The sequence below is a fragment of the Eurypyga helias genome, unplaced genomic scaffold (assembly GCF_000690775.1).
Source record: "Eurypyga helias isolate BGI_N326 unplaced genomic scaffold, ASM69077v1 scaffold8689, whole genome shotgun sequence".
Lineage (NCBI taxonomy): Eukaryota > Metazoa > Chordata > Aves > Eurypygiformes > Eurypygidae > Eurypyga > Eurypyga helias.
In genome coordinates this window covers 8,661-32,521 of record NW_010270058.1, presented here as the reverse complement: position 1 = coordinate 32,521, position 23,861 = coordinate 8,661, and the positions used below count along the sequence as shown (strand labels likewise).

Here is a 23,861-nt window from a genome sequence, read left to right as displayed (position 1 = left end):
GGCCCTGCGGCGAGCATCGGTAGGTTGGCAGGAACTGCCTTGGAACCGTTGCTTTCTCGGCCAGGTACCGAGATGAAACTTTCTGGCCGTCGAGAGAGTGTGCCATTCTTTTTATTTCACACGCATCGACCAAAAAAAGGTAGAGAGGGAATGATGATATGTTTAGCGCTTGCTCTGTTTGGGTTTTGGAAAAAAATCCTGTTGTGTTACTTTAAATAACACAAGGACACAGTTTGGGTGTTCCGGTAGGAAATAGGAAAAAACTCCTAGGATCAGCAGTTACTCTTGCTCCCTCCAGAGGGATACCTTAGGTCTTGGAGCTGTTTAGCCTGTAAGACTGGGGTGTATGTAAAGAACGTATAAAACTTGGGTAGCGTAGGAAGGATTCACTGTTGGCGTAATGTAAATGTGATTGTAAATAGGTCCTTTCTGACATCAAAAATCTATTATGTACTGTATTAGCTCACATTAGAAAGTGCCTTTGCTGTTGAGGCACCTGGGAGACTTAACCACTGTCTGCTAACCACACCAGTGGTTAACAGAATGTTATGTTGAGACGGGAAATAACAGTTGCGTTGAATCCCTAGAGTTTCCATCAAGTATGATAAACAATTGTATGGTACTTCTTTTTAGAAAAACAAACAAAAAAACCGCAACACTTAGCAGCTCTCTTGAGAGTGGAGGAGGAAGTTGTCAGATTGTCTCTTTTTTATGTGGGTATTAGATGAACAAAAGGAGTTTTTAATTCAGCACTGTTCATTGTCCTTTATCTATTGGAACTTCTGAGTGTTGTTTTGGTTTATGATGATATAATGTTGGGTGTAGGATACACTCATTGTCTCAAAACTTAACTATAGTGAAGTTGTAGAACAGAAGGTAATGCATATTTTTTCGGTGGGTTTTTCTTTTTAGTTTCTTACATTATGTCATGTTCCACTGTTACAGATACTTCATTCGAGCCTTCTGTTGCACTGGCTAGTCTTGTACAGCACATACCATTACAGATGATTACAGTACTCATCAGGAGCCTTACTACAGATCCAAATGTGAAAGATGCAAGTATGACTCAAGCTCTGTGCAGGTACTGTAGTTTATTGTAAAGGGAGGACAAGTCTCATGCCTTTTTTTTAAGTTGTCGCTTAAGTTCCATTAAAAACCAAACAAAAATCCCATTAAAAAAACCCTTTAAAATGGTATTCTGTGTTATGCTCTGTAGCGTGTTAAGGTAATACATGTTTATGATGCTGTGGATGTTACTGACATGGTTTCAGTTTAAGGTTGCTGCCTTCATTGCTAATGTGGCTTCTTTCTTATGCTTTGCTAGAGTGGAAACTAAGAGGAAGCCAGCTGTGTTCCTTTTAGATGACATATTATGTTTAGATCTCCCACCCTATGGGAGATGGCATAATTAGGAAAATTCACAGCGTTTACAGTTAAGGTGAGAAACAAGGCCTTGTTTTCAGAAGGTCGACCTTTCTGCTTTTCCAAGAAGCAGAGTGGCTCAGTGTTGAGGGTTTTTTTTTTGGTTTTTTTTTGTGGTTTTTTTTTTTTTTTTTTTTTTGCTTAGATATCATTGTGATTTTTTAGTAAGATTCACAGGGCACAGCCTCTGTTTTTATCTTCACTCAAGCCTCCAGAGTTTTTTGGGATGTTCTTTGAGTAATAGAAGAGGAATGGTGTAAAAATAATTGCATACCATGCTGCTTGTCACTAATCTATACATGAATAAACACTGAGATTAGTAGCACTGTTAACAGACTGATACAGATTGCAATCTCTGTTAGTATCTTTAGATATGTGAATAATAGTTGTGCAGAAAGATGACAGTGGGAGAAAAAGGAAGACCTTCTTCAAGTTCTTTGAAATAATTTTTTTAAAGCCTGTGAAAAAAGCTGTTACTGAGCACTGAAGGAAAATGAGAGCAGTTAAACAGTAGGCAGTTAGATATTTGTATTGTTTAAAAAAAAATCTTTTTGAAGAGTCTTTCAACTAAAATAATTCAATGTCTGCTGTTATTTTTTAACCACATCCATTTGAGGTAGTGCAATATGCATTCATGTATCACAGGATGTTTTGGGTTGGAAGGGACCTTAAAGACCATCTAGTTCCAACCCCCCTGCCATGGGCAGGGACACCTTCCACTAGACCAGGTTGCTCAAAGCCACATCCAGCCTGGCCTTGAAGACATCCAGGGATGGGGCATCCACAGCTTCTCTGGGCAACCTGTGCCAGTGCCTCACCACCCTCTCTGGGAAGAACTTCTTCCTGATATCCAACCTAAACCTCCCCACTTTCAATTTAAACCCATTACCCCTTGTGTAGTGTAGCACTTGCATATTTTGGTGAAATAATGAGGGGTTTTGACACTTAAAACATTCCTTTATATTAAATTGAGAAGCTGTATTTCATTTGAAAATGTAGTTAATGAGGAAAAGCAGCATCAGTATTGTAAGTTGGGGGAAAACACCTTTTTTGCGGACTTTAAAAGAATCTGCACAGGCACAAACAAAGCTGTATGCCCAGTCTAAAATTCAAAGCTGGGAAATTCAGAAGGATTTGTGCATGCTAATAATTTGCATGTAGTGTGCTGGTGATTAATTTTCATGGTAGTGTAATTTTAGCATATATGCTATATTACCTGCTTCAACACAATGTGATTGTGTACTTGTAGCTTTAGAATGGCTTCTCTGCATGCTTCTGCATAGGGATATAAAGCAGCGCTGAGCTTTGGGTATAATAGGAGCCGTTATTGTCAAATTTAAGTGCCCTTTCTTAATACTAGCTGTGTGGTGGGTTTTTTTTCCCCCCTCTTGTTTTTGAAAGAGCAGTGCAATTTTATTTACCTTGTTTGTTCCTTGAGGTAATGATGGTTTTTTAAGAGCCTCTAGTTCTGTTCCATGGAATTAACTTTTTAGGTACCCCTTGTTACTTCTGTAACATACTATGTTACAGATACTTTCCTGTCAACACTAGATCCAGTTTCTTTTTCTACCGCTGGCAATCCTTTTCAGTAATTACTCTCTTCTGGCTCAGAGCAGTAATTGTGAAGAGGATTATGCAGCTGGAATGTCTGGAGCACCGAATGACAGTGTTGTCATCAGGCTTGCATCAGTCCCAGGAGATGTGGAACTCCAGGCACAACAAGGTCTCCTGACAAGAGTCAGCAGAGCTTTGGTGACAGCAAATTAGAGACCTTATTGCTCACTTCCTAAGGATAACTTCATGACACTGCAGGTTCTGTCCAAAGTTGAACACAGATTAGTAAATAATCTGTTGTTAGGAGACTGTTAAATTGAATCTGTTCAGTGTGGAGTTATGGTAGGCACAGGTTTATATGAGAAGGGGTGCTTGGTGTCTGGCATCACTGTGCTGTTACCAGTTGGCTCTGCTGTCTCATGAAACCTTACCTGAAGCATCAGTGAGGAAGAGCAAAAAATTGTTGAATCTCTTCTGGGATATGTGACTACCTGTGGTGGGTTGACACTGGCTGGATGCCAGGTGCCCACCAAAGCTGCTCTGTCACTGACCTCCTCACCTGGGCAGGGGAGAAGAAAGATAACTAAAAGATCGTGGGTTGAGATGAGATCAGGGAGATCACCTGGCAATTACTGTCACAGGCAAACCAGATTAGACTTGGGGAAAAGTAATTTAATTTAGTACCAATCAAATTAGAGTAGAATAATGAGAACTAAACCCAAATATTAGAACACCTTCTTCCTGCCCCTCTCTTCTTTCCAGGCTCAACTTCACTCCTGTTTTTTCCACCTCCTCCTTGGGTGGCACAAGGAGAGTGTGGTCAGTTCATCACACGTTTGTGCTGCTCATTCCTCCTCAGGGGGGAGGACTCCTCACACTCTTCCCGTGCTTCAGCGTGATGTCCCTCCCACAGGAGCCTGCTCCATGAACTGCTCAAGCATGGGCTCTTTCCATGGGGTGCAGTCCTTCAGGGGCAGCCTGTTCCAGCATGGGTCCCTTGGGTCACAAGTCCTGCCAGCAGACTTGCTGCAGCCTGGGCTCCTCTCTCCACAGATCCTGCCAGGACCCTGCTCCAGCTTTCCACAGGGTCACAGCCTCCTTTGGGCATCCCACTGGTCTGTCGTGGGGTCCTCCCTGGGCTGCAGGTGGGTCTCTGCTCCCCCATGACCCTCCATGGCTGCAGGGGCACAGCTGGCCTCACCGTGGTCTTAACCGTGGGCTGCTAGGGCATCTCTGCTCCAGCGCCTGGACCACCTCCACCCCGTCATTCTCCACTGACCTTGGGATCTGCAGAGTTGTAGCTTTCATGTTTTGTTCTCTCTCCCCTGCAAATGCTCTCTTTTGTGCTGTTTGTTTCCCCTCCCCTTCCCCCTCCTTCTTAATCATGTTATCCCAGAGATGCTACAGCAGTAGCAGTATCTGATGCCCAGCAGTATCTGATGGGCTCGGCCAGTGGCAGGTCTGTATTGGAGCCGGCTGGCATTGACACTGTTTGGCATAGGGAGGCTTCCAGCAGCTCTTCACAGAAGCCACCGCTGTAACACACCACACCTCCCCCTCCCCGTCCCCCCCTCAAAACCTTACCATGCAAACACTAAGGGTCTATTTCAGAGGTCTCGAGGGAAGTTGACAGCCTATACTCAATATTCTGACAAGTATAATGCTTGTTTGCACTTCCACCCAGGTATCTTTGTTAAGAGAAGCTGGAAGTTTTGTCACACAAAATTCCAGACATGACCAGGCCCTTTGTCCTCTTAGTAAAAATATAAAAGATGTTAAAAGATGTTATTTTTTGGGGGGAGGTGGTTGTGTGCCTGGTAGTCTGAGGATCTTCTCTTATTGTTTTGGGTTGGATTTTGGTTTTTTTTTTTTTAATCTGAGGGATTTGCACCTGAGTTGACGGATTGTTTGATGTGGCTAAGAAGGTATTTTTGTGAAAGGAATTACTGTCTGAGGCTGCCCAGATAATTTTTTTTTTAATCAGGAATTTCAGAAATACTGTCCTTGTTAGGCACATATATGGATAGCAGACCTCATTTTAGGGTAATGTGAGGCAGGTGGTCCTCTTCAGGCCTTTAAGGTTCTCTTAATCTAGTGAAACACAAAAAACAATGTCTCTGTTTATATTCATGATCATCATGTTTCATGTTAATATCTGCCTTAGTATTAAAGATGCAGTCATGGATTGCAACAGAGCAGGAGACAAATGCAATGCAGAGAGAATTTAGTAACCAAAATGTCTAATTTTCACCTACTAGATCTCAGATTTTTAGGATGGTCTCAAGGATGTCTGCAAGATTACTTCTGTTTCGTTCTGGCTTTTATCTCTTCTCTTAAGAGCATTGACTCTGCTTCTAAGAACAGAAACAGATTTTAAGGATGGGAATCCTATCTGTATCAATTGTACAGAGAATAAGGCATTTCTTTACAAGGTTAATCATACTGAAGTGATAGTCACTGTCCTATTAGTAATGATGTTGAAGAGTTCAGTAGTTAGTTACACTGACACAGGATGGCTCATCACATAAGCACAGCACGGGAGGCCCCAGCTCCCACCCAGAAGCGCTGTTTTTCGTTTGGAGCTTGTGAGTTGGTGTGGTATAAAGATGGTAATCAGGTATTTTAGAACAGTGGTTCTAAGGCAGGGTTGTACAGAATGCTCCTTAGTTGTCTGAAAAGTTAATTAGGAAAAGCAAATATGTTTTTAATAGGCTTACATTAACTGTGCCTGTGTTTGTGCCACTGCTGAAAAATACTAAGCCTGCAAACTGGAGGGGACATTTGAAGATGCTAGGGCTGTAAGGTTTAGGTTAATTCTTCGCAGGAAAAAGCAGTTTTAGCCTACTTTTTTGATTCCTTGTTTTAGAAAGTATATGGGAAGATGTTTGAATTTAACATCTTGAGGAAATGAGAGCTTTGTGTAAGCTCAGAGCGATGATGATGTTGCCATGATTTTTTGCAAGGTGTGGGTTTTTTTTTTTTGTAGTAACATGGAAGAAAACCAGTAAGATCTATGCTTGATTGTTAAAAAGGCAGTCATAATGTTTCCTTATTTTAGAGAAACCTTTGGATGTTATGTGTGCAGATAGTAGAAAATTCTAAGATATATAAACTTCAGGATGTGTGTACTGTACATTTTTCATATCCAAATTATAAACTCAATATAACTTTTAGGTTATGCATGATAAAACATGCCCAGAATGCATGCCTGTTGTTGCTAAAGACTGTGGTTTTCTTTTTAGCTTGGAATCTGAGGACTGAAACCCTGATTTCAGTCTGGTTGGAGTTCTTTTAGTCTCCAGGAAGAACATAGGTGGCTGAGAGTTCTGTTGCAGATTGATAATCACTAACTATGCCTATTTGTAGTGGTAGTGACTGGTTACTTTTAACCTGATCAGTTTTGTGCTAGAATTTAGCCTCTTAGAAATAATTAATCTTCATGAGGAGCTTTTTCAGATAAGAAGTAAAGAAATAGACTTGTGCCTTCCTGTTTTCATTGAACTATTGAATAGAATCATAGTGTTACGTAGGTTGAGTGGAGCCTTTGGAAGTCATCTGGTCCAGTCCTGCTCGAAGCAGGGCCAGTTGCAAAGTCAGCCGCTGCTGCTCAGGGCCTTCTCCAATGGAGTTCAGAGCTTTCTGAAAGGATGGAGGTGCCTTGGCTTTAATGTATAACTTGTTTCAATGTCTGACCACACTTGTGAAAAAATTTTCCTTCCACTTAATTAGTGGTGCTTCATCTGGTTTGAAGAAGGGGATCTTGAGGACAATTAAAGAAAAGGCAAAATATTGCCAAGTGAAATCTGAGAAGAACAAAGCCTAAATTTCATGTTTTAGCTGGTACTGCCTTACGATTCTGTGTCTTAGAATTGCTTCAAATAATCTGCATGTCTGCCTTAAATATCAGTGTAAATTGCCTATTAGTTTAAAAGGATAAAATAACCTTCTTTTCTGTTGCTGATAGTCCACTATATTTTCTAGGCATAGATAAAGTCCCTTCGCTTGTCTTTTTCCTTAGTTGTAGTGACATTCTTCCTTTTGGGGCACATGTATACCCCAGGCTGCTGATAGCTATTATGAGATCCTTGTAACACCTGCTGCAATGTATTACTAGATTTTCTTTTTAACGGAGATTGAGTTGGCTTCCAGGAATGTAGTTCTGAGTTGAAGGGGCTTCCTTTACAAACCTCAGCCTAATAGTCAGTGTTGTTCTGGTGTGGGGTAAAAGGCGTAGGAAGGGAGTTTCCCAGGTAAAGGCACTTTTTCACCTTCAGTAGTAAGCTTTTGCCACCAAGTAAAAATGTTACCTTAATGTCTATAAAACCAGGGTTTATATTGTTAAATAACAATAACAATGGTAATATTTAATTTTATATGCTTATGTATTTTGTGCGTTTACTTTTAATGTGTTAAATAGATCATTATTAATTAGAGTTGAATGACTTCATATATAATAATTATTTTACTACCTGCATAACATTCTTGCATTATTTCTTATGAGTCTCTGTATAAGCATGTAACTTTGTGGATAACATACATAGTCTTTTTGCTGAGGCTAAAATAAGTGATGTTTTTGTTTTGTTGTGTGGTTTTTTTTATTCATCTTTCAGAATGATTGACTGGTTGTCCTGGCCTCTGGCTCAGCATGTGGAAACATGGGTGATTGCACTGCTGAAAGGACTGGCTGCAGTCCAGAAGTTTACCATCCTCATTGATGTCACTCTGCTTAAGATTGAATTGGTATGTTGGAAAGGAACTTTCAAAACTGGAGGGAAAGGAATTTGTAACAGCTGTACAGTTGTGTAGCATCTTCTCTGTTGCAACAGATACTATTTTACTGTTCTGCAAAGATGACACAAATGTATCTGTAGCTTGCAGTTGCATATTCATGATTCTGTCTGTTTCGAATGATGGTGAATTTGGAAATCTGTGTACATTTTTACTGAATTTTCACTTTCTGGATTTACTGAAATAAATGTGGGGTTTTTTTTAGGTCTTTAATCGGCTTTGGTTTCCTCTAGTGAGGCCTGGTGCCCTTGCTGTCCTTTCCCACATGCTACTTAGTTTTCAGCATTCTCCAGAAGCTTTTCATTTGGTAAGTTACTAAATAAATGGTTTTAATTTCTTTGAAATGTCATTCACATGTGATTTCTAGAGTAAGTGTTAAGAGTAACAGAATTGAAGCATTTGAATTTTCTTTGTTTCAAGGTTCCAGAGTCAGATTTCTGTGGTTCACAGACCCCTTGGCTTTCTAACTTCCAGGTTCAACGACTTAATCTGTAACTGGAAACTAACACTGTTGTTGGTCTGTACGTATTTCTGGCAGTAGTTTCTGGGTACTGCATTCTATCTTTGACCATATACTTCTGGAAATACGTTTTACGTGGTGTGAAGGCTACTGATAAAGCTGGGCTGCAAGTAGACTTTGAGGTGTGACTATTTGGGGAAAACAGATAACCAGTTATCTGCTATATATAACCTAGTCACCCTGGGTATGTGCCTGAGACCAAGAAGTACTTCACTTTATGAAAGCTGTGTGGTCTGTGGGCGCGTATGGGCATACTGCAGGATACTATTTGTAATGGCTGCTCTTCAAAACACAGTTCACCAGTTAAAGTGGTAGATACTAGGGTAGGACAGTGACGGATCATACAGCAGGATGTATAGTGCCTTCCCTGTTCTCATACTCAGTGTTTAGCTTCAAGTGAAATATGGGTCCTTCAGACTGAATCATACTAACAGCCTGGCACAGTGTTTCTCTAAGCTTTCCCCAAGGCTCTCGGGCCTGAAGGGATCACAAACCCTTTGGTTAGTGTCAGAATAATTGCCATATGCCTGTTAAACTGTTTTTTTGATGCTAGAAGTCTGAAGTTTCTCTGTCCTCCCTCTGCTGCCCTAATCTTGGCCAAGGATAAAAATTTGAGTCCCAAATGAAAGTGCTAAGTATCCTTGAATATGCTCAAAACATAAATATTTAATATATTTACTGTCTTACTTTTTTCCTTTGTTCTTGAGACAGAACATTCATGAGAAAAATGTAAAATATGGAAGACTTATTCCAGAAATAGGTATTTGCTCTGACAAGGAAAAATTCTACCGTAGGGTGCATGGAGTGCTACATAAACATCTGTCTTTAGGACTTTGTCACCATTTTCCCTCCATTTTAAACAAACTTCTTCACTATAATTTTTTTAACCTACTGCTGTCATTTAGTATCCTATAATATTTTCCTGCACTTAAATGACTTCTCTACTTTTTTTAGAATAAATTTTCTGAATAAAAAATGGTTAAATGCACATTTGGTAGATATAAATGAATTTATGTTGCAACGCACCTGAGTTAACATTTCCCTTCCCTATGCTTGAGCATCACTGCCATAAATAACTTTTTTTAATGGGAAAAAAACCCTACTGTCTTGCACTTCTGCTGTAGAACTTATCATGATGTGTACTGTGGAATTCTAAAATCTACTGACGTGTAAAATCTTAATTCAGCCTCCAGCCGAAAGTGATACTTCTGTATGTATTCAAAGCATAACCTTCAGTATTATGCAGCATGTTGTTAAGTAAGAATATGGCTCTCAATTTGAGAGAGCTGGGAACTTTTATGTTTTCTGTTCTTTCCATGTGCTTTGTTTCTGCAGAATTATCCTATCTCAGATCTACTTTATACAAATCTCATTCTTGGAGCTTAATAGTTACCTTCTCATTGCTTTGTACCTGCATTTGTAAAGTGGAAGAGGGAAATAATTCACTGCAACTCCTCCTATTGACTCTGTAATACATCGAATACTTAATCTTGGTGTTTTTGTTTTTAAACAGTGTATATTTTGCTCAGCAAAAGTAGGGTTTGTTTCTCTGAGATGTAAAAGTATTCCTTGTATTTAGAGAACAACTGATGTTTGAGAAAGTGGCAAATGAGTATTTTGCGCCTTGCCCCTTCTACTTTGGTGTTTTGAAGTATATTAATTCTTGTAATTGGTGTACTTTCTGAAAATTATTATGGTCTTATAATTTCTCTTTTTATTTCATGTCTTTACTACCATACAATTTGTTAGCTAATTTGGGATGAGAAATGATTCCATCCCCTACTTTCACAGTTAATCCACTTTGGAAACTGACAGAAGTGTCTAAAAATATTTTAATTCACAGTGATAAGTCCCCACTCTGCATTGATAAGTCCCCATTCACTGCATTGAAATAACTTTTAGGACTAAAATATATATCTAATGTTCAAAAACACAGACAGAGCTGCGCTGAAGAAGGGGAAGGAGGTGGAGTAAACACTTCTGATTTATACCAAATTTAGATTAGTAATGAATTTGAAATAATTCTCAAATAGATTCCGATATCCGTGGTAAGCTTTTGTTAGCTCATAGTAAATTATTGTCTGGTTTTATTGAGCATCGCTCCCTCGCTAGGTGGAGCTGTGAGCCGACTTCTATTCTGTAAACTGAGATAACATGAATGTATGCATTGACTTCAGATCCCATTGGGTTCTGTTTAGGGAAAATGGGGTTTGGCTTATTTTTTTTTAAACTGTAGCCATGAAATCAGGCCAGGATACTGCACTGTCAGTGTTGGCACGAAAGCAAAATGTCTGCTCTTAATATCTTTAAGATGAATACTTTGGACACTTGACTGTCTAAGTGTGCATTTTATAAGTTCATAAAGTTCCAAAACTTGGTATGTGAGCTAAAGAGAGCGTTAAATCATTAATTGCGGTGTTTAGAAATTGTCATGAGTGAAGAATAATGCATGTTTCTCAAGTAATTGTTTCTCAATCACTTAGTAAATAAGAACAGAAGGTCCCCTGTCATTTGGCATGTGTAAAACAGTAGTTGTTTGCATTTCCCTCCCCCCCCCCTTTTTTTTCGTTTTGTTCTGCAATTAACACATTTGGATTTTTGTTTGTTTTTCTATTCAGGTTGTCCCACATGTGGTTAGTTTGGTTCACTCCTTCAAAAGAGATGGCTTACCTTCCAGTACAGTCTTTTTGATGCAGTTGACTGAGTTGATACACTGTATGATGTATCATTATTCAGGATTTCCAGAGCTCTATGAACCCATTCTGGAAGCTGTTAAGGTATATTAGGAATATTAAGAGGGTGGAATGTGTTTGTCTCTGCAAATATGGAAGCTATAATCTTGTAGATCTGAATTATTTTTAACTTCCTCTAGGAAAAAAGAGCTAACCACATCGTCTAACGTGAATTCTCATTCTGTTTGGAATATGCTAGGAAAATTGTCCGGATTGTCCTGATATGGTTGTAGCAGGTTTTAAGGGAAGCCTGAAATGAGACCCTTTATTTAATATACCTTCTGATTTCTTAGGTTTTGCGTAACTGTTAATATACTTTTGAGGCTTATTGTAGGCATTCATATCGTTTCAACCCCAGGTAGAAACTGAAACTCTTCAACTAGAAGTTCAGAGCACTGACAGTGTTGAAGGAAAGTAGGTTCTGAGGAGTATTTGGCATGATGATAATCTTTGGTTAGCTCCAAAGCACCATTATTAAGTACCGCATCTTAATACAACAGTCAGTATCTCATGCCTCTGTGGGTGAAGGATGCTGGCTTCTGCTGTTTCACAGTAAATTTTGTCTTTTTTACATAAATAAATAATGCACTTAAATTAAAAAAAAATCCCCCCCAAACAAATAAAATTTAAATACATACAGAACAAAAGAAACAAACCTACCTGTTTAGGCATTACTGCTTGATTTTTGTTACAGCAGTAGTAGTGCAGTTAAATGTTTTTAATGCTTAAAAAGCCCCTATCAGTTTAATTCCAAGTATTCTGGACTTTATTCTGCCTTACGTCTCAATTTTACACAGGAATGTATTTCTAGCAGAATAGAGGATGCTTTAGGAGTCTATTAAAGCTTGAAACTTGAGAGGTGATTTTTGGCAGAAAGAATTTTGTGAATATGCAGGTCAGAGGTGACCACCAGCCCCTTATACCTGCCATTTGAAAGTTGAGTAAAGAAAACTTGGAAGAAGAGGGCTTGGGTCAAGTTGCATCTGTCTATAGCAAGACCTTGAGGGAGAATACAGGAGCAAGCAAAGATGTAAGACTGCTGAATGGCAGGACCTATTATAAAAACAAATACAGGAACCTATTAAGTGTGTGAAATGTTTCTCTTGTAGGATATGCCCAAACCCACTGAAGAGAAGATAAAGTTGATTCTCAGTCAGAGTGCCTGGACTTCTCAATCCAGTTCTTTGCCATCTTGTTTATCTAGACCCTCTGGAAAATCTGAAACTGGGAAGACAGGTCTAATTAATCTAGGAAATACTTGCTACATGAACAGTGTTCTTCAGGCACTTTTTATGGCTACGGAGTAAGTCCTTTTTAACAGATCTTTTCGTTGCAAATTAACTGTTGCAGTTATTGCATTCTTGCTTTTCACAGAATATTCATGTGTCCTGGGGGCTCTCAGCTTGAGTGGGTTTCTTTGCAGCTCTGTGAAACTGTGGTTCCAGTCATGAAAAATCCTGATTCTTCTGTCCAGTGTCAGAAGACAAGTCCCTTTTTACTCACTGCCCTTGCTTCCTTCAGTACTGTAGTTTATTGTGATGCTTGTGGTATGATCTGGAGGCTATTGGGAAAAAAAAAAGTCTGTCTATAGCCCATTCTTACACATGTAAATGTTGAAAGAAACTTTTTTTTTTTGCGCAGTGTTAGTTCCCACTGCAGTTTTGCATCCGCACTAGAGCGGAATCCAGGTATTAAAGGGAAGTGTTACATGTTGTGCTTTCTTTCAGACTTAGGTAACCGTGAGCTAGAATAACAACTGCATCGCTGTTAGAAATCTAGTGAGGAAATTAATGTCTGTATCTTTTTTTTTTTTTCTCCTCAGTTTCAGAAGACGTGTTTTATCTCTGAATCTGAACGGATGTAATTCACTAATGAGAAAGTTACAGCATTTGTTTGCATTTTTGGCCCATACCCAGGTATGTCAGTTTATTTCATTGCTGTTCTTTTAAGCTTAAATCTGTATATTAAAATTTAGAAACAATCATGATGCCATGGGAGTCATCTGGAGTATATTAAAAATAGAAATATAATAGATTTTAGGGTAATGAGTCTGCCTCCAAATGGTCAGATCATGTGATGGACTTAAAGAAATCTGTGTTTCCTAAGTGGAACATCTTGGCACTGTAGTGTTTCTATAAATGGGCAGTAACAGGTTTTCTTTGAGAAATCGCAGTGAAAACATACAAGTAACACCTGACTTGACAGACAAGCTGACTTTAACTTTTCAGGATCAACTGTGACTTTCTGCAGTGTGTTTTTTACACCAAACTTAGCAGTTCAAAATTGGTGAACTTCAATAAATGTTCAGAATGTTTTTTTAGTGCTAGAAAGACATGAGACACTTTGATTAATATCAGTAGCATCGTGAAGGGGATGAGTCTGGATCACCTTAGAAGTAAATTACTAGGTATGAAATACTGCTGTTCTTCTAAGGTAAGAATTTTTTTAAGCTTGTCAGCAAGAACAGTAACTGCTGTTACACATAATATTTGGTTTATACTCACTATGCCTGTAGTATTTGTCTGCAGGATCCTCTGCTTTTATCTTTGTACTACAGCTGCTTACTCTGAAACTAATGGCATTCTCTCCTGTGATTGAGTGGTTTAGATGTTTGTTTTATGTGTTTCATATAGCTCTTCTACAATAATGTAGTCAAAAGTTCAGTGGTCATTATGAGAATAATATAACCAATTTTTTAACTAATTCCTATGTAACCTTGTCTGTTCTTCTCTCACATGAACAGAGGGAGGCATATGCTCCTAGAATTTTCTTTGAGGCTTCCAGACCACCATGGTTCACCCCACGATCCCAGCAGGATTGCTCAGAATATCTCAGATTCCTGCTAGACAGGTACAGTTATTCTGCTATTAGTGGGAATGAATCTACAGACTTAGCACATAATGTTGCACTCTTAGGAGCAGTCACGTAACAGTTCCACTGCATGAGCCGGGACCAGGAATTTTAGGCATCATTCCTGACTGTCTTGGGTTTTCTGTATGGTCTGTGAAACACTTTTCTTCCTGGGCTTAATCTGTGGTAAAATCTGGATATGATGTTGTATCCACACCATTTAGAGTAGGTTATAGTGGTTGTCATGTTTCTTTTTCTCAAATCTAAATATGGGTGTTATGTGAGAGTCATGGTGCTCTTGTAAAATTAACGTGGTTGCTGAAAGCAGTTTAGTTGTGCATCTGGAACTTCATGTTGATGGAGACAGCTGTATTTTATGCAGGTCAGATAAGTCGTGAATAGATGTACATGGATTTATAACCAGTTTAATAAGCAAATTAAATTAACTGTGGCACAGATGAAGCAAAAATACATGAATTCATTAGTAGCCGTCTTTCAGTTTTGGCTTGCTGAGATGTGGCTTAAACAATATTGCTTTATGACACATTTAATTTCTGGAGGTGTTATTTCAGTTCTGAAATAGTGGTGTTCTTTGGCTTTTTTCTTCCCCTGTCTTGGGTTTCTGTTTTTCATTTTTTCTCTGTGTAGTTTCTTAACTTTCTTGGATACAAAATACTGACGTTTTCTTTGGAAATTGTCTGGCACTAGATAAATAGCTGCTTGTTCTTTTACAAAATCTGATATACAGAACCAATCAACTGGGGTACTGATTTATTAAGGTAAAGTAATGGTACACATAAAAACATTGTTAGTGGGTTTTTTTTAATACTGGCCAGTTCTTTCACTATATCCATTGTGTTCTGTGATATCTTGCAGAGTAGTAGGGGTTGGACCTTCAGAGATCATCTAGTCCAAACCCCCTGCCAAAGCAGGTTCAGCTAGAGCAGGTTGGGCAGGAAAGCATAATGCATCCAGGTGAGGTTTTTTTATCTCCAGAGGAGACTCCACAGCCTCTCTGGGCAGCCCTTTACAGTGCTCTGGCACCCTCACCCTGAAGAATTTTTTCCTCCTGTCGAGAGGGAATTTCCTGCATTCCAGTTTGTGCCTATTCCCCCTTGTCTTTTTGGTGGGCACCACTGAAAAGAGTCTGGCCCCATCCTCTTGACACCCACCCTCTAGATAATTCTAAGCATTGATAAGATCTTCTCTCAGTGTTCTCTGTCCAGGCTGAACAGACCCAGCTCTCTCAGCTTTTCCTCATAAGAGAGTTGCTCCATTCCCCTGATCGTCTTTGTAGTCTTCTGCTGAACTCTGACCAGTAGTTTCCTGTCTTTCTTGAACTGGGGAGTCCAGAACTGGACACACTACTCCAGATGTGAACTCATTAGGGCAGAGTAGAGGGGGAGGATTAACTCCCCTCGACCTGCTGGCCACGCTTTTCTTATGGCCCCCAGAATACTATTGGCCTTCTTGGCCACAAAGGCACATCGCTGGCTCATGGTCAGCTGATTGTCCCCCAGGGCAACATGGCCAGCTCCTTCAGCACTTGTGGGTGCATCTCATCAGGGCCCATGGATTTGCAGATGTTAGGTTTGCCTAGATGTTCTCTAACCCAATCCCCTTCAACCAAGGGAGCGTCTTCCTTCAGGCTCTTTGGTATTTCCAGGGTTTGGGATTCTTGAGGGCTGGCCTTAGCAGTAAGGACTGAAGCAAATAAGGCACTTGGCAACTGGTACCTTCTTTGCATCCTCTGTCACCAGGGCACCTATATCCTTTAGTAGCGGGCCTACGTTTTCCCTGGTTTTCCTTTTGCTACTGGTGTACTTGAAGCCCTTCTTACTGTCCTTTACATACCTTCCAGGTTTAATTCTAATTGGGTATTAGCCTTCCTCATTGAATCCCTGCATACTGTGACAACACTCCTGTGTTCCTCCCAAACTGTCAGTCCCTTTTTCCATGTTCTGTAAACTTCCTTCTTCCAAGTTTTTTCTCAAAAGCTCCTTGCTCATCCATGCAGGTCTTCTGCCACCTTTACTTGATTTCCTACTCACAGGGATGCATTGATCTTGAACTTGGAGGAGGTGGTGTTTTAATATTATCCAGCTGTATTGCACCCTCCCCATTCTGCCAAAGCCTTAGCCCATGGGATTCCTCCAAGTAGATCTTTGAGGAGGCTAATGTCAGCACTCCTGAAGTTCAGGGTTGCAATGCTACTTTTTGTCCTGCTACTTTCCTGCAGGATCCTGAACTCCTCCATTTCATGGTCACAGCAGCCAGGGCTAACCCCAACCTTCATATCACCAGCTAGTCGGTTGTTTGTCAGCACAAGGTCCAGCAGTGCACCTCCCCTCGTTGGTTGCTCCACCACCTGTGTCAAGCAGTTACCATCAGGGCTCTGCAGAATCCACCTGATCTTTGTGTGCCTGGCTGTGTTGCCTTGACAGCAAATGTCAGGGTGGTTGAAGTCCCCTGGTGAGAACCATGGCCTGTGATTGTGAGGCTACTTTCAGCTGTTGGTAGAAGGCTTAATAGACTTCCTCTTCTGATCGGGTGGCCTGTAGTAAACACCCACAGCAGTGTCTCCCTTATTCACCTGCCCCTTAATTCTTACCCATAAGCTCTCAACTCCTTCATCCACCCCTTGGCACAGCTCTGTACATTCTAGTTTCTCTCTCACATAAAGAGCAACTCCACCACCTCACCCCGCTGGCCTGTCTTTCTTGAAAAGTACCTAGCCATTCATGACAGCGTTCTCATTGTGAGCCATGCTGCTATGTCTCTGTAATTGCAGTGAGAATATACATATCATGAAACCCACATTATCTGCATTTGTGCTCCTGTTGTGCTGTTTTGTATAGTACTGACCTGCGTGGTTCAGCTTGCTTATATAAGAAATAAATAGCTTTTTCCATCTAAGATGCTTCTAGCCACTTAACCATCTGAATTTTTTTAGTGTAAGTAGAAAAAAAGGTCTGAAATGGTGCAGCAGTATTTGTTTAGAAAATAGCACAGCTACTTGGTGGTTTTATTTTTTCTTCAGGCTGCATGAAGAAGAGAGAACCTTGAAAGCATTGTCTTCAGCGAAGACTTCTGAAAGTGCCATGAATGAAGAGTCCCAGACACAAGAAACTGTCCGTAAAGCACAGGTATTTGCTGAAGCACCTTGTGCGGGAAGTGATGAAAGAACTCTGATAGAGGAGATGTTTGGAGGAAAACTGAAGACTACTATATGCTGTTTGAACTGCAAAAGTGTGTCTCAGAAGGAAGAAGCTTTCACAGATCTCTCTCTGGCTTTCTGTCCTCCAGCTTCATTGGAGAACGTTGGCCTAAAATGTATGGAAGATTCTGAATTGAAAGACGACTCCGTAGTGCAAACTAAAACTTCAGCAACTGGTTCTGCTGGAGAACCACCTCTCAGTAATTTGGAAGTAAATGGTGGATGTCGCACACTAGTGAATGAAGGAACCATAAAGGATTTTTCTACTGAGCCAAACTCTGAGAATACCACAAATTCTGAACTCAGCGAAGTTCAGGACAACAGGGATATGTCTCGGAGGGTAGTAGGTAAAAACACCCTGTCAGTTACAGACTTACTGAATTATTTTCTGGCACCTGAGATCCTCAGTGGAGACAATAAGTATTATTGTGAAAAGTGTGCCTCTCTGCAGAATGCTGAGAAAACTATGCAAATCATAGAGGAACCTGAATACCTCATTCTCACTCTTTTGAGATTTTCATATGATCCAAAGTGTCATATAAGGCGCAAAATCTTGGACAGTGTGTCTCTGCCGCTTGTTTTGGAACTGCCAGTCAAGAAATCAACACCCCCTCTAGCTGTAGTTTCAGGAGGTTGGTCTGTTGGTGTTGAGATTTCTGATATTGGAGAAAATCTTGCTAAAAAACTGAAGCCCTCAGGTGCTGATGAAGTGACCTGCCCACAACTGGTGCCGTACACGTTAAGCTCTGTGGTGGTGCATTCTGGTGTATCCTCTGAAAGTGGACATTATTACTCCTATGCTAGAAATGTTACTGGGTCAGGTCCTTCAGGACTCTGCCACCAGTCTACTGGACTTTCTTTAGTTTCTCCTCAGGATAAGCTGTTGACAGAGGAGAGTCCTTCTACTGTTGCAGAAGATGAGCCGGACACCGAGATGCCAAGAGAATGGTTTCTGTTCAATGACAGCCGAGTGACATTTACCTCATTTCAGTCAGTCCAGAAAATTACCAGTAGATTTCCAAAGGACACTGCTTATGTTCTGTTTTACAAAAAACAAAATAGCACCTGTGGCTTCAACATCAATTCAGCAAATGGACTCTGGGTGAATGGAGACCCACCCCTACAAAAAGACCTCATGGATGCAATTACAAAAGATAACAAACTGTACTTGCAGGTAAGATGGAAATTTTTTATATCAAGAGTGATCTCCTTAAAACACATAAGAGACTCTCAAAGAAAGAAAAAGTTAGCTTTTAAATGTTCTGGTTTATTAACCTTAAGCTGGCAGTTCTGCTTCCATCTTGTTGTTGCGAGACAGGTTTCATAGCAAGGTTGTCACCATTAGGTGGGAAGCATCAAAGAAAATGGCCTAAAATCCTATGAGTTTAAGTTCTTGGTGGAGATGTTCGCGTTAGTTTAACCACTTGTAGTTCAGTGCAGGAGAGGCATGTCGAACAGTATCTTCCATTGCCTATAATAAATTACAAAGGCAGCAAGTGTACTTAATGGTGTTCTTATTAGTGCATTTTCATTTGGAATGAAATTTTATTTATATGGTTGTGCTTACCCAAATGCTAGAACCACTAGTGACTAGACTGTGCTTGCGCTTCGCTGCCCACTGCACATATTGACCAGCACCTCCAGCCTGTGCTCAGAGAACTTCACCTAGCTGTAGTAGCCTCTTTAACTGCTCTTTCAAAAAAAGCATTGTACTACATTTCAGTATGGTTTGTTGTGAGCATTGCTGCTACTTTGGACAGTGTAACAGTAAAAGTGTGTCTTACTGTGTGCTCTTTGATGGGTTAATCTGTTCCTGGGAAAGTTTAGGCCTACTCAAATTAGAAAAACTAAGTAAATTCAAATTGGAAAAGAACAGCAAATTTGAACTGTGGAAAACATTATAATAGCTGCAGGTATTTTGCAACATAAACAAGAGAACTGAGAGCTTAAATTGCAACTCTGCTGCTATTTTTAGACTCTGTAGTTAAAGCATTTGTCTCTGAACCATTTTTGTTTATAAGCCACCCCTGCTCTTGACTGTACAGGTTACCACAAAACATGGCTTCTTTAGGAGAAATCTTAGAGTGTAGAACCGTAAGAGTAGTTTGGGTTGGAAGGGACCTTAAAGGTCATCCAGTCCAACATCCCCCTCCCGTGAGCAGGGACATCTTCAGCTAGATCAGGTTGCTCAGAGCCCTGTCCAACCTGACCTTGAATGTTTCCAGGAGCAGGGCATCTACCATGTCTCTGAGCAACCTGCACCAGTGTTTCACCACCCTTGTTGGGGGGGTGGGGGGAGTGAAAATCTTTGGTCTGAATTTGCCCTCTTTCAGCTTAAAACCATTGCTTCTTGTCCTATCACAACAGGACCTGCTAAAAGGTTTTTACTCATCTTTTTTATGAGCCCCCTTTAAGTATTGAAAAGCTGCAATAAGGTCTCCATGAAGCCTTCTCTTCTCCAGGCTGAACAACCCTAACTCAGCATTTCTTTATGAGAAGTTGTTGCACCCCTCTGATCACTTTCATGGCCCTCTGGACCCACTCCAACAGGTCCCTGTCTTTCTTTCCTCAGGACTCCAGAGCTGGATGTAGTACTGCAGGTAGGGTCTCACCGGAGTGGAGTGGAGGGACAGAATCACCTCCCTTGACCTGCTGGCCATGCTTTTTGTGGTGCATCCCAGGATATGGTTGGCTTCTGGGCTGCTAGCACACAGTGCTGGCTGATGTGCAGCTTTTCATCCAACAGTACCTCCAAGTCCTTTACTGCTGGGCTGCTCTCAATCCCTTCATCCCCAGCCTGTATTGATACTGGGGGTTGTCCCCACCCAGATGCAGGACCTTGGACTTGGCCTTGGCCTTGTTGAACCTCATGAGGTTCACCTGTGTCCACTTTGTGAGCTTTTCCAGGTCCCAGTGGATGGCGTCCTGTCCCTTGGGCATGTCAACCACACCACTCAGCTTGGTGTTGTCAGCAAATTTGCTGAGGGTGCACTTGTTCCCATGGTCTGTCAATGATGAAGATATTAAACAGTACTGGTCCCAATATGGACACCCAAGGGACACTACTTGACGCTGATCACTATTTGGACTTTTACCCATTGACCCTCTGGATGTGACCATTGCACCAATTTCTCATCCACTGAACAGTCCACCCATTAAATCCATACCTCTCACATTTAGAAAGAAGGATGTTCTGGGGGACCATGTCCCAGTCCTTAGAGAAATCCAGATAGATGACATCTGTAGCTCTTCGCTTGTCCATTGACATAGTCACTCCACTATAGAAGGCCACTAGGTTGGTCAGGCAGGCATGCTGTCTCCAATGACCTCCATGTCTTCCATATGCCTTAGCATAGTTTCTAGAAGGATCTGTTCCATGGTCTTCCTAGGCACAGAGGTGAGGCTGACAGGTTAGTAGTTTGCAGGGCTCTCCTTTCTACCCTTTTAAAAACTGGGTGCAGTGTTTCCCTTTCTACAGTCACTGGGACTTCACCTGACTGCAGTAACCTTTTCAGATATCATGGAGAGTGGCTTGGCAACTACATTGTCCAATTCCCTCAGGACTCTGGGGTGCATCTTGTCAGGTCCCATAGAATTATGTATGTTCAGGTTCCTCAGGTGATCATGAACCTGATATTTTCTCTACAGTGGGAGGGACTTGTCTCCCCCAGCCCCTGTCTTGGCCATACACTCGAGAGGTGTTGGAAGCGGGGTGGCCAGTGGCGACTGAGGGAAGGAACTTGTTGAGTACCTCAGCCTTCTCATCCATTGTTAGTTTGCCAGTCTTGCTTGTCGGGGTTGCACTTTCTTTGTCCTTCCTTTTCTGACTGACGTACCTGTGGAACCCCTTCTTATTTTTTTTTGTATCCCTTGCAGTTCAGGTCCACCTGCACCTTGGTCTTCCCTGACCCAGTCCCTACACAACTGGGTAGCATTCCTGTGCTCTTCCCAGGATACCTGCCCCTGCTTCCACTGCCTTTGCATTTCCTTCTTGCCCTTTAGTTAGAACAGCAGGTCTCTGCTCATCCTAATGATCTCTCGCCTTCCTTTCCTGTTTTCTTACGCCTGGGGATTGATCAACATTTTTATAGAAAAAAGGATATTTATTGAAAAAATGCCAGTGCTGTATGCTGTACTAGAACAATTTAATGTAGGTTAATATTAATTAAGTCACGACATATGCTTTGTGAGAAGAGAGAAGTGTCCTCACTTAGCACGCATGGCTGAACAGGAATAAAGCATGAAGATTTTAAACTGCTAATTTTCACTTTTAGCATTGAAGACACAAAGTGGGTGTGTTTTTAATCTGATGCTCTGTCAAGGAACTTTGGTTTGATCACTGCTCTGTATTTCTCTCCTATATGTGCATGTAGAGAGAGAGACCTTCCATCCATTATAGAAAATGTTTTGTACACCGTAGCAATGAAGCTGAGATCACAGTGGGGGTTTATCCTGTTCTCAGTGTATTATGGCTGTTTCTGAACTTTAAGGTTAATTACAATTCACATATACTTACTAAAATTTAACAAAAAGGTACATCTCAGATTGGCTGTGTATGTTCCACTTGAAGTTCAACAAAGCCATTCAGGCTTAGGATTCTAGAAGTTCATGATGTTGCTTTAAAAGTCATTTCAAGATTTGGTAGAAATAAGCTGCTTCAAGGACTTGAGGTTGTTTAGGGTTGGTCTTCTTTAATTGTCTTTATTCTTTCATTTCAGGAGCAAGAGCTTAGTGCTCGAACACAAGCACTTCAAGCTGCCTCAGCCTCATGCTCTTTCCGACCCAATGGATTTGATGACAACGATCCCCCGGGAAGTTGTGGACCGACAGGTGGAGGAGGAGGGGGTGGGTTCAGTACTGTTGGTAGATTGGTCTTTTGACTATGAAGACAACCTGGAATTACACTGGTTCTGAAGCAGCCCAGTACTGCTGAGGACAACTAAGCTATTGAACTTTGTCAAATATTGTACCAAGTTTGAGACTTGATCCTTGTTCAAAAGCAAATGTTGGGGGGTTTGGTTATGTTTTATTTGAAATAAATAAGTGCATAATGAAAAAACTACCTCTTAAAAATTCAGTTGCTTTTATAAAAAGATGTTTTTATAAAAATATCTCTTGCCCAAAAGACAGAAAATGGAGATTTTTAAGTAGTTGTTAGTGACACTGCGTTAAACTGAACAAATGCACTTACATCAGTTTCTATTGTCATCATTCACTGAATGAAGAAAGTTCATTTTTTACTCCAACGGTATTGCTTTATATGGAAGTCCTTTCAGATGGGCTAAGCTGCATACATAGTCTGTCATCCCCACCTTCTTTTCAAATCCAGTACCTTCATGGATTTCCAGAGATGATGCAATTTACAACGAAGGCAATAACTTAAATGGGACATGATAGAGTACTTTCCAGATTAAAAATTATTCAATATATTTACAATGTAAAAGTAAAGAAGAAAAAATAATTTATAAATGTTTCTTGTTTTCCACAGAAGTGCATGTTATGTAGGAACAATGGTTTTAAATAGAAATTAACTTTGTAGCATTTCTAATTATTTTGAGGATTTAATGTTTACTTCAGGGAATATATCTGCTGTGTATTAGAGAGGAAGAGACTCTGTATGTGCCTTGCAGTACTGTAACTTAAACTTTCTGAGGCTGCAGAAAAGGAGAAAAACAAGTAGTCAGTTTTTTGGGGGTCAGTATTAGAAACCCATACATTTATAGAAAGCTATTAGGTTTCCATAGGTAAGAATCTGGTAGTTTGTTATGCAGTAAGTTTGTTGCCCATTATTTTTTTGATAAAAAAAAAATCAAACCACAAACAAAAAAACAAAACCATGCCTACTGATATATAACTTTTGTGGCCTGCATTGCTAAGAAAAGCCTGGCCATAAATACTGAACTATGTTTGTATCACGGAGAGGCTACCTGTATTGGGCCTTGCTGAGGATCTGTGCTTCTAAGAGTCCTTTGAAGCTTTGAATTTTGATTTTTTTTTGCATGTAGTGAGAAATTTCTGGTGAGTTCAGGTTTTAACTGCAGAAGACCAAAATGATGCTGTCTGTGGAGCAGTGTTTGCTTGCTTGTTTGGCCCACAGAGGGTGAGGATCCATCCTTTAGTCTTGACAGAAATTGCAACTGGTTTTGATGTGCAATGAGGATGACAGAAGGAAAGGAGTTAATACTGTTGAATATGGTGATTAATTCTTAACTTGAATAATCTTATAGTGAAGAGTAAATTTATTTAAAGTATTTTTACAGAATTCTGCACTGTTTTACTGTGGTTTTGTATTCTATTAGGTGACAAAGTGAGTAATTTAAAAAGCATGCAAACCTGGCAGGTGTTAGCTTAACGGTACAAAATTAAGTTTCTTTAGAAAATGCTTTTAAAAAAAGTAAATTGAGAATATTTAACCTTGTTCATATGATATCAAATATATGAAGTTTAGTCTGAAAGGTAACTTAGCTTGTAAGCTATTTTTATATTATCATGAAAACTATGCTATTTGCTCTATGTTTTCATATGTTACTGCTCAAGAAAGCTAGAGCAGCTCACTTCAATTTTTTAATAGTTTCCAAGCTTTGTTTTGACCGTTTGCCATACCTTGTCTTCGGCCTATAATTTCATCGCTATTTTGTGGTAGGTCTCTGAACTAGGGGTTCAGCTGTGGAAATACAGAATGTTCTCATTTCTTTGTGCTTGGACGAGGTTTTCTTGAAAGCTCACTTTGCCTTGTAATCCTGTGACTTTCAGTCTCAGGGGGTTTTATGTCCTTTTA

The 23,861-nt window shown here is 40.4% G+C and overlaps 1 protein-coding gene across 1 annotated transcript in view; it reads left to right on the top strand.

Annotated features, from left to right (window-relative positions):
* Positions 1–22,142, top strand: part of USP38 (ubiquitin specific peptidase 38) — a gene marked incomplete at its 5' end in the record, with an annotated part of 22,385 nt that extends 243 nt beyond the window's left edge. The window contains 9 exons of the mRNA XM_010158296.1: positions 946–1,081; positions 7,587–7,716; positions 7,970–8,071; positions 10,903–11,061; positions 12,126–12,319; positions 12,839–12,932; positions 13,760–13,866; positions 16,907–18,257; positions 21,802–22,142. Coding sequence (XP_010156598.1) covers positions 946–1,081; positions 7,587–7,716; positions 7,970–8,071; positions 10,903–11,061; positions 12,126–12,319; positions 12,839–12,932; positions 13,760–13,866; positions 16,907–18,257; positions 21,802–21,963 — 2,435 coding nt within the window. The remainder of the gene's footprint in view (positions 1–945; positions 1,082–7,586; positions 7,717–7,969; positions 8,072–10,902; positions 11,062–12,125; positions 12,320–12,838; positions 12,933–13,759; positions 13,867–16,906; positions 18,258–21,801) is intronic.
* Positions 22,143–23,861: the final 1,719 nt, after the last annotated feature.